The sequence below is a fragment of the Centroberyx affinis genome, unplaced genomic scaffold (genome assembly GCF_046629955.1).
Source record: "Centroberyx affinis isolate AG114_WGS23_722 - 3 ecotype Tasmania unplaced genomic scaffold, CSIRO-AGI_Caff_v1 ptg001233l_1, whole genome shotgun sequence".
Lineage (NCBI taxonomy): Eukaryota > Metazoa > Chordata > Actinopteri > Beryciformes > Berycidae > Centroberyx > Centroberyx affinis.
In genome coordinates this window covers 94,160-105,682 of record NW_027279746.1, presented here as the reverse complement: position 1 = coordinate 105,682, position 11,523 = coordinate 94,160, and the positions used below count along the sequence as shown (strand labels likewise).

At 38.5% G+C, this 11,523-nt stretch overlaps 1 protein-coding gene across 1 annotated transcript; it reads left to right on the top strand.

Moving 5' to 3' along the window:
• Window positions 1-209: 209 nt before the first annotated feature.
• On the top strand, window positions 210-3,663 carry fbp1b (fructose-1,6-bisphosphatase 1b). Its single transcript, XM_071524805.1, has 7 exons — window positions 210-379; window positions 1,216-1,378; window positions 1,506-1,598; window positions 2,317-2,457; window positions 2,568-2,705; window positions 3,195-3,314; window positions 3,475-3,663. The coding sequence occupies exons 1-7, from the start codon at window positions 210-212 to the stop codon at window positions 3,661-3,663; spliced, it is 1,014 nt and encodes a 337-aa protein (XP_071380906.1).
• Window positions 3,664-11,523: the final 7,860 nt, after the last annotated feature.

Here is an 11,523-nt window from a genome sequence, read left to right as displayed (position 1 = left end):
TTTATTATCTTTGAACTTTGCTCTCTTAAACCTGCAGTGACAGATGTGATCAAGCTGTGGGAACGCAGACTTGTGATTGGCTAGATTAGTTGCACACCCCCGTCCCTTCCCCTATCTCAGTGCTAGAGTCCTCTTAACTTTGAGGCTTTGCTCACCTATATCACTTGAAGCAAAAGGTCCAAGTCCCAGTTCCAAGTCTTGACAGCATCATGTCTGACAGAGGTGCCTTCGATACCGATGTGTTGACCCTCACCAGGTTTGTTCTGGAGGAGGGCAGGAAGGCCCAGGGAACAGGTGAGCTGACCAACCTGCTGAACTCCATCTGCACGGCTGTCAAAGCCATCTCCACTGCTGTCAGGAAGGCCGGGATCGCTAACCTGTAAGTTTGTTCATGTTTGTTTTTTCCCCAAGGTGGGGATAAGAGAATTAAAATGTTGGCATGACATGGCATGATGTAAGTCCAAAAATTGTTAATTGATAATTTGCTAACCAACCTTGCATTAATGCAGAGAAAAATATATATACCTTATTAATTATTATTATTCAATCAGGGTTATTATTGTCTGATGACGTCAGTGATGACGTCAATGATGACATGATGTCAAAAGATTTTACTTTCATATAATTTTCAGTTTCAACTTCCATTTAAGTTTAGTTTGTTGTGAGAGAAGGTTTGATAGTCTTGATAGTCAGTTTTTATTTTTTATAAATGTTTAATTTTAGCTTATTTGAGTGTCATAATTAAATGTATTAATGTATGGACATTGTAATGGTCATGGATCTCAGAGTGATTCAAGTTGACATTTTAATTTTATTTCATAAATTTTCTTAGTTGATTATTTAGGGGGCGGGGTTGTTTTCAGTTTCAGTTCATTAAATTTATTTTTTCTTTTCAAATTCAAAATAGTGTTTAAAATAATGTTTCATATCTGGGTTTAGTCTTAGTCTTAGTTATCTATGTCTTGCAAATGAGTAAGCAGTTTTAACTTAGGAACTGGCCAAAGGTGCATTCTGCACATGTTTTGTGCAATGCTCCAGGACAGGGGTCGAAGATAATGCACTTTTCAGGACTTTCTCACTGGTGCAATATTTTAACATGTTGTGATAAAAGCACCATTTCAAAATGCAATAAACTTTGTTCAGTGTGTTTTAAAGTTGCACAGAAATGGATATATTTCATTCAGACTTCTATCTGTCTCTCTTCTCTCTGGGAAGATATGGGATCGCTGGAAGCACCAATGTGACAGGGGACCAAGTGAAAAAGCTGGACATCCTGTCCAATGACTTGGTCATCAACATGATCAAGTCCTCCTTCAGCTCCTGCGTCTTGGTGTCTGAGGAAGATGAGAGGGCCATTATTGTAGAGCCAGAAAAACAGGTGTGTGCATCTATGTGTGTGTGCATGCATATGTATGTGCATGTGTGGCCTTCTCCTTTCTGTCATTGGCTTTCATATGTTATGATACTATTGTGACACTGATTAATTTATTTGTCCGATCTGACAGGGTAAATACATTGTGTGTTTTGATCCACTGGATGGTTCCTCGAACATTGACTGTCTCGTATCAATTGGAACAATCTTCGCCATCTACAGAAAGGTCTGTGATTATGATATTGCATGCTGATTCAAAACACATTGAAGTTATTACCTCTGACCATTGTTCCACATGAAATTCAATATTTGGTAAGCATTTTGCATTCATTTAATTGAAATGTAGAAGTGCATCGGAAAATATACATAAGGCATCTTGAATACCTGCAGTCACCATATTTAATGAATCACGGGTCTACCCTTTTTTTCTGAAAAGCCTCCCCACAGTGTGGTAAATCAGCATCTGGAAAATAAAGAAGAGGCTCTTTCTTAGAATTGATCTCATTGCACAACAGGGGGACTTTTATTTGCATGAATTTTCAAGGACTCTTTCAAGGACTATGATATTTTTTCCAGATACACATGGCAGGTTTAGATCAACAGAAAATGAATACCAAATAGTTCCACAAAGGAAACAGGTGCTGTACAGCGATCTGAGGTATTAACTCCAATCAAGGCATATATGATATAGAATACACATGTAAACAACTGTGGGTAAGGTGCCAGGTCTGTTATATAGGTTACAGCTCACCTGTACTGTACATACATTACAATTGGACAGGTTCTGTACACAGAGTCTGTCAGGAGAGGCTATGAATTCACACTGTTCCCCTGATGCTGTATCTCTCTGCACTGCATCCTTGTCATGGAAAACTTTATCATACATTGTTTCCCAAAATGCCTGTCCCTATGGTTCTGATATTTTTTCATGTGCTGTTCCATAGACCACAGATGGTGAGCCAAATGAGAAAGATGCTCTGCAACCCGGAAGAAACATTGTGGCTGCTGGTTATGCTTTGTATGGCAGTGCCACCATGATGGTCCTTTCCACTGGTCAAGGAGTCAACTGCTTCATGCTTGACCCAGTAAGTGTCTAATTAATTCCTTTCTGCAAATTTTACCATCAGTTAGTTGTCTTTATTGTGATAGTAAAATACTGTATGTTTCTCATAGGTTCCTTGTATTTCTTTTCCAGGCCATAGGTGAGTTCATCCTGGTGGATCGAGATGTGAAGATTAAGAAGAAGGGAAAGATCTACAGTTTGAATGAAGGATATGCACAGCATTTCTATCCAGATGTGACAGAATACTTACAGAAGAAGAAATACCCAGAGGTAAAGGCAATAAAACACATAATTCAAATCACTATATCACCTCACATTTAAACATTATTACATTACAAAGGCCTGATCTGGAATTGAAGTATTAACTTCTCTGGCACCACTGGATAACACTACTGACTTTAAGTTTTTAATTGGAGAGGAAACATTTCTTCACTCTCAAACTGATTTATTTGGCACTTCTGAATGTCACTTTTGAATGTCACAAAGAGAGAATTTTCCACTCTTTGACCCATTTCTCAAGAAACTTCAAGAATATTTGCGTATATGTAGGGCTGTAAATTCACTCTTAAGATAGAGCTAGTAGTGAATAAGCCAACACAGTGCATATTCAGCTGAACAGGAGGTGCCTCCCAGTGGCCAGTGACCATCATTGACATTATATAGTGTATATTGGTATAAAAAATCTAGATCGAATTTTGGATATTATAAAATGGATGTAACAGTTGAGGAATTCCACTTAACAATCTTTTGTATTTCTAGGATGGTTCTGCCCCATATGGTGGGCGATATGTTGGTTCAATGGTAGCTGATGTTCACCGTACTTTGGTGTATGGAGGAATCTTCTTATATCCCGCCAATGTCAAGAGCCCTAAGGGCAAGGTGAGGGGGAGAGAGTCCTGCTACAACTAATGGATTGCAAAATCTTTAATCATCCAGTTATTTCAGATCATCAGAGTGTCAAGTTGCAAGAAAATGCACACCAAAGTTATCATGCATGTATCTCACTGTCAAGTCACTCCTTCTGCTTCTTGTCCCTCAGCTAAGGCTGCTGTATGAATGCAACCCCATGGCATTCATCATGGAACAGGCCGGAGGCATGGCCACAACAGGATCCATGAATGTTCTGGACATCCAGCCCACCACCATCCACCAGCGAGTCCCCGTGGTCCTGGGCTCTCCCGATGACGTGAAGGAGTACATTTCCATCTTCAAGAAGCACGCAAAATGAGGTATTCAGCTTTAGACAGGGCACAATCAAAGAGGCATGAACAAGCAAACAGACTGAGATAAATACACTTTATGTTTGTTTGTGCTTTTTTCAGTTTCTGAACAGGTCAAGTCTGGTGGTGAGCAAGCTAAAGCTGGGCTGACAACACTAGGGAGAGGCTGAGTAGCAAGGCTCAAGCGGGACATCTCTAGTTGAACGCTTTCTACTCATTCCCTTAACTGCACTGATCAAAGAAACAATACTAAAGCAGGAATAGACAATGGGTCTCTAGATATTAATGTTTACCCTCATTGGACCTACTAACTCTGCCTCATTAACTGTGTTAATGCCAAGTTGTTGCTGTTGCTGTGTGTCTCGTTTGCAGAGACTTACTTTTTTTTTTTCTTTTTTTTTTTAAATAAAGACAAATTGAAACATTATTATTATTCTATGATATACACAAGTCCAGTGTGCTTCCTATGTAAGTATACATGTGTGTAAAAGTATTAAAAAAAATACGTTGATTAAAAATTCCTTGGGTACATGAGTCATAAATACAATGGAAGTGAATATAACTCTGAACAACTATGAAAGTTGTTATTTTGAAATATTACACAGTTGACCAGTGTACTAGTATTAAGAAAGTTGAATGGCGTTTCTACTGTTTTCAGTGGCTGAGTTATGAATACAATGAAAATCTATGAGAGATTTGGTTATTATCATTACCATTTGGCCTTACTTTCACCGATTGGGATGAAGCTTGATAGGAATGATCCAAATAGGATTACTGAGGAGCTCAACAAGGATCATAGCAATTGTCCAATCACAAGCCAAGTTATAAGCTAAAATGTTATTGGCCACACCCACCAGAAGTAATTTTGGATTTTGATTATTACTTGTCCACTTAGCATGTAGAAATACATTTTTAGAAGTTTTGGCACCTCCTACTGGCCAATTTTAAAGTGCCTTTGCACAAATAGTTGAACACTATTCAACATAATTGTTAAGTATGGTGAAGATTGGACACAGAGTCGATGAGTTATGATCATTTTTCTGCTTTGTCAGGCATTCTGTCAAGTTCATTAGTTAGTTGTATCCATGTCATTAGACAATGGGAAAAAATTTGAATCTTTCTTTGGTCTGGTATTGTGGCGTACACATTTTAGAGGCAAATTTGAAAAAGAAGAAGAAGTTTTTCAGTTTTTCATAAAAGAAATTGATCACACTATGTGCACTTGGCTTGGCTAGCTCCAAGGAATCTATAGAGAAAGGAATTTCTAGTCCTGACGCAGGCGTCACCACTGCCAAACATTCAGGGCTGCCCTAGTGGAATAAATGCTTCCGATTGAGCGTATCCGCATAGTGAGACATCAAAATGAATGCTATGAAGGAGAACTGGCATACTTGCTTGCACAGTTTGGTTAACAGTCAAGTGTTGCAGGAGGGGTAAAATGGTCAGACCTCTTTTCCCCTCCTGCAACACTCACATGCCGACAACATGCTGCATGCCGCAGCCATGGGTTAGGGTTAGTGTGCTGTGTGAAGTTTACTGCCGTTACAGGATTTCTGTGTATAAGTTAAAATTTGCTAATGTGTGAAGTTGCTATAAATAAGCATCTCGGTCCTTTGAGTTTGTCATACTTAACATGGAAGTGTGAGAGTTTGGACAGTTTTATGGAAACAGATTTTATCTGATGTGTAAGATTTTATTTTTCTAATATGGAAGATTTTTTACAGAAATTTGAACATTTCCAAAGGAAAATCACCTCCCTTTATATAACCCCAGTTGTCATGAAAAGTGCAGACTTGAAATGAGAATGGTGCATGTCTGTGACATTCAGTTCGACTCTGAGGGCAGCCTATGCTTGGGAGTATGTTACCGGAACCCTGACCGGAACTACGCTCATATCTGTCCCCACAGTTTAGAGAGAGAGACAGTTGTTAGCAAGTTCTGAAAACAAGAAAAGGACGATATGAACTCTGAAAAAATGTTCAACAAGGTATCCGCTCAACTTTCATCTCTTTTCATCTCTCCACAGTCAGACGAGTCAGTCAAATTTGGATCGTCTGACCCAATGGGAGTCTGGCACAGTGGCTAATTAAAAAGATGTGTCGAGATCAAAAATCTTCAACCACTTCAGGAATTGTGCTTGAAACATATATGTCATATAGGTGGGCATGTGTGCCCATAGGAAATAGCAAAAGTTTACTTGCAGTTGAAGTCGAGTAACACAGTGGGTGTTTCCAGGGGGCTGTTTACATGTGGCAACTCCTACTTCTGATTGGTTCAATCCATTCAACAACTAAGTGAAGGTCGGATATCCAGTAAAGCGTGCATGCGCTTATTTTATCATTAGCATTTATTTTGTCTACATATTCAACCTAAACTAGATAATAATCATTTAAAATCCATACTCCATATATAATTAAATCTTAATAATTGAGGACAAAAACATGTTTGGTTGTCATTAGACCTTGGTACCAAAGCATTAATGCATGAAGGCAATTCATTGTTTCAAATTACTTTTAGATCTGTGCTTTACTCCAGCCTCCCATTTTTATTTAGGGCCTTTAAAGACACACCAAATGTGGTATACATTTTAGCAGACATCATCATCTTTTTGTGGTCAACAGAAACAGTGTTCTTCTCCTACTAAAAGGCTAGCAGAGGCCATCGTTAACAGATTACTGCTTAACCCATGAGACAAGTCTTATCTGTGTTTAAAAGCCATAAACCTTGGCTGTACTGCTCATCTTATCTCACCTAACTCAACCATAAATTTACTTTAAAGCTTCAAACTTAATTGTCAGGGCCGAAAATTTTTTATGAATAATAGTATGACATGTATATCAGTGCTTATTTCATTACAATTCAACAAGTGTGAACACAATCAAATTCAAAGACATTTTGAAATATAAAGATATTCCACAATACAATAAGCTAAGTTTATTTACAACTTTGATGTTTTTGTCAGCAAACAATAGCACAAACTTCTTACTGTAAGTTCGTACATTTAAAATGTTTAATTGCTCATGAACATCTGTACAAAACTTTACACAGCAGGAATGTGCACTTTAGGCACCGTAGTGCCCTTTGGAATGTACACATTTACGTAACATTCCAAAACACATATTAATTGCTATTTGTGATTAATAATTAATTAATACATTCATCAATATTGTCCTCTCAGCAATGGACCATGACCAGGATTGTGCTCAAAAATTCTTCTAAATTCTTTTTCTATTTCAAAGTAATTAGAAATATAATAGTTCTGGCAAAATTACTTGTTTTTGTAGCTGGCTGCAGTATATAAGCCCTCTGAAAAGCTGCTTTATTTCTTAATCTTCAATCACACCATTGCACAGAACATCACAATAGTCTTTGATTTCAGGAAAACCAGTGAATAAATCAGAGAAAGGACAGTTTTGTCTTTAAGATGACATCTAATATGCCTCTAAGGCAACGCAATGCTACCTGAGGAAGAGCACTGAGCTCGAAACGTGTTGCATATTCTGTTTGTTATTAGCCTATATGTTCATCTCATTATGCGCTATTGTTCATTTATGTGCTTTCAATCAATTCCTTGATTTAGATTTTTAAGGTTTTAAGGTTTCTGGGAATTTGTTATTGTCCTGTAATTAGAACAATAAACCCACACCTGAGAGGACATACAGTCAAAGAAAAGAAGAGCATCTATTCAACCACAGTAATCAGTCAGTAATCAACCGTTTTCCTTTCTTTCAGGCACTGCAGTCCCTTGCTAGCCCCCTGATTGTTTCTGGCATCAGCAACACACCCTGACAGGCCCTCGCAGGGCCAGAAAGGTTTTAGGTTTGCCACAGCACTAATGGGCCATAAAGACTCACTGAGAAAAGAGAAAAGGTCCAATAGCAACTCAAAAGCCTCATTCAATAGTAGTTTATTTAGGCAAGCAGTCGTTATGGTCCACAGAACAACAGTGCTTTGAAGGCCAACATACACATAACTGTATCTTTGAGGATGTTGTGCAGTGAGGTCCAGCAAAGAAAAAAACACATTCATAAATAAAATACTATAGCTTGACAGACTGATATGAAACTTTAAGAGCTTTTAACAACTCTATGGCTTCTTTTTGCATTGGTATTCTTTCTCTTATTTTAAACACGCACACACACACACACACACACACGATTGTGTGGATCAATGGCTGTTATTATGATGTCAAATATCCACTTGGAAACTTGGCATTGCAACACATAAGTCCCTTTGAGAACATAATGGAATTTTTATTGCTTCTTTTTAAGTCTTGGCAATTGAAAGTCTCTTGATGTGAGATTTTTCATGTGATTCATACAGTATGAAAGTTAAATTTTGTGAATTGATAGCAGATGCCTGAGTAGAGATTGAAAGCCCAATGCTGTCCTTTCAAAAGAGCACCTCTGTATAGAGTGAGACTAAAGAATAATTTATCTAGTTCCAATATATGTAATCCATATTGTCTGGTATCCAATAAAAAAAAACCCCTGAATGATTTTCTTTATTGTGTGTGTTAGATAGCTAAATGCCCACACAGCGGGTGTCTGTGTGTGAGACAGACACCCGCTTACACATACAGACACGCTTGTTTATTTCGATTTTGTTCAGACTGTGTATGATTATAGGTTACTGAGTCAATATTTAGATTTTGCAGGGAAAGCAAAACCAGCCTGTTTATTTTTCTCCTGCTACTGTGAGTTTCTCTCTCTCCCTCTCTGTGTGTGTGTGTGTGTGTGTGTGTGTGTGTGTGTGTGTTAAAGTGTATGGGTATATTACTCTCCCAGTTCACACACAGCTATGATGGACAAAGGCAGATGATTCCAGGTTTGGGTTTTAATTACATCAGATTATTCAAATATGATTTTTTACTCTGTGTCTGAAATACTGCTGATGTAATCAGATATGACCCATGGAGAGAGAGAGAGAGAGACTGCTGATTGGTATCAACGCTGTTGTACAAACAAAGGAATACTTTATGAAATTACATAAATACAGAACAGAGACACTGTAGTCTTTGTCATACTTTTCATCATTAACAAGATGAGGATATATGTTACATCTAGCTGGCTCACTGTCAGACAATTACATTTAATTCAGTGGGTTTTTCATGTGCCAAACAGGAAAATGGCAGATTAAAGATTGCTTAAGGGTATAAAGCAGCAGAGGTGAAAGTTTTCCTGAGTCTTTGGACAATGGAAAAGATAATTTATTTATGTTTTCATTCCACTAGGAGACAGTATGGTTGTTCCTTAGCCCAGAAAATAATCTTAGCATATTTTTTGCAAAAATGCTTTGTCACTGCAAAGTAAGCAATTGTTCATTTAAATAATAAATATTGTTTTGTAATGTACAATTACAAATACATTATAAAGTGCATACTTTGTTTAAATGTTTGTCTGTTTTGATTTTGTTTTATTTGGTTGGGGCAACATTTTTTGTTTTCTGTCATGGATAGCCTGACAGGTCAGTACCTGTCTTTGCCTGCTGTAATAACCCTACACTGTCTGACTGATTTCAAGTCCATGTCCAGACAGGCTCTGTTTACTTTACACTCTGATGAGGAGTGTTATGGTGGTGTGTGTGTATGGTCTGTGTGTCTGTGTGAGCAACAGCTCACTCCATCAACAACTTCCCAACACCCCCACTCCCCTGCAGCTTAGTTTCATTGGTGCTGATTGGAAGGAAGGATCACAAAAGACTTCAGGATAAGCACAACATTATGTGCTTAGCCAGAAAATAAAGAATAACAACAAAAATTGACCCAAAACAACACAATAATTGCTAATGCACACACTCTTCTCAGATGGTCTACCTTCCTGTACAAAGTGCAGGAGTTTACTGGCGGAAGTGGTACATTAAGATTTGGTTAGATTTTGTTAAGAGATAACCTAAATGGCTCTTTGTCATGAGGCTTCTGGAACCACAGTGACACATCAACCTATTTCAAGGCAAAAGCGCATGCATGTTTTTAATTGGGGTGTTCTTGTCATGAAGCAGGCTTGAGGAAGACATGGATGAGAAAAAGCTAATTAACTCAAATCCAAAAATGCCCCATAATATATAAGCAGATAATTTATATTCCCATATTGATTACCCTCATAAGCAAGATTTCAACTGTTGTAACCAGCATGGGTACCATACAGGGTTTGTCATTTCAGGCACCATACGACATATTGGGCCTGACGTTGCCCAGTGATCTCATCGTCCTATAAATTATTAGCATGGCTTGTCCTACCACTGTGACAGGACACAGATCTCGAGAGGGGTAGCTGTGTTTAAATTAAACATAAACTCTGTATCCCGGACCACCCTGGCTGGAGCTAAGCTAATCTAAATACTCGTCTTCCACTCCTTCTTCCAGAATGGACCCATATTTGCACCTGAAAGAGGTCTGGAGAACACTTCATATACACAAGATGCTATCCTCCCCTTTAAACGCGAAACTAATTTTATTTTCCTGTGAACTAGTTTCCTTATTCAAGTGATAACACCATCTATAAGTTGCCCTTGTACCTCTATATCACAGACAGCATTTCATATTTCCTCACCCAGCATCTCAAATTCACACTGACATTTCAGTGCCTGGGTGACTCAATTAGTTCCCAGCATGCAGTTACTGTCTAAGAATCTCTCTTTAACGCTCTGGTTACCTTCATCAGGAAAGTTTTCTGTTACTAAGGGGAAAAACCTAGTCTAACAGTGGAATAAAACAAATGTACCCCTATGGAAGCCAAATTGGATGGAGAAACACATGAGTTAGTAAGTGAAATGTTTTGTCCAAGGTTGTTCTCGTTACTAGGCAACACTAATGCCTGCAGTGCATGGAGCCAGTCCAGGTGCCTCTCTCATGTCTACCTTTGATAGCAAATATTCTTTATGAAATATCCATCTGTTCCTCATTGAATGATTACGTGTGAGTTGTTATGGATGTCCAGATAGCTATGCAAGAGCTCGAGTAGCACAAAATGGATCTCAGTGCATCATGACAAAATGCATTCTTCTAAGAGCATGTGTGTATGTGTGATGGTTAAATCTACAGCACATAAGTTATGCTGAATGAGTAAAACCTCTGTCTGATGCTCCATCCCATCTTCACAAAGCTATCACCTCACATGGATATTACACAGATAAGGAGGCAACACAGTTTACACACTTTATACTGGTCATCCACAGGTCATATAGAATCATTCAATTCCTGTCTTCTCCCCTCACTGGGGAGAAGACAGTACACAGAGGAAGAGAGAGAGAGAGAGAGAGAGAGGGAGAGAGAGAGAGAGAGAGAGAGAGAGAGAGAGAGAGAGAGAGAGAGAGAGAGAGAGAGAGAGAGACCTCTCCCTTCCTCAGCCAGACCACCCTGCTGCTGCAGCTCACTCTAATCATCAAACAGCTGAAGAGATTGGAGAAGCCCAGAGGGAAAATATCCAGGGCTCTGAACTCTGTATCTTGCAAGAAGGTTGATTTTCTTTTCTTACTGTTAATTTTTTGGGGGGGTTTCAAACAGCAACTGTGGTATTTGTGTGTGTGGAAGTGACAAAAAGTGAACTATGAGATTATCTTGATTTATTCTATGGTGCCAGGAGTGACGACAGTTAGACCAGACCACCAGTGGTGCTGTGCATCGCGTAGGGCGGTGTGTTTAGATTAAGAGTGTGTGTGTGGTTACTGTCTCTGAAGACAGTAAGTGTTTCTTCTGTTATAGGATATTTGTGATTTTAGGGGTTATAAGAACAATAACTGTTAATATGAATAGCAGTAATCTGCACACCCAACTGCAGGCCCATGCATCCACATGAACAAAAACATATCAAATGATGTTCTTAGATATGTTTGTATGACTTACATCGAGTAGTGACATGAAACACATA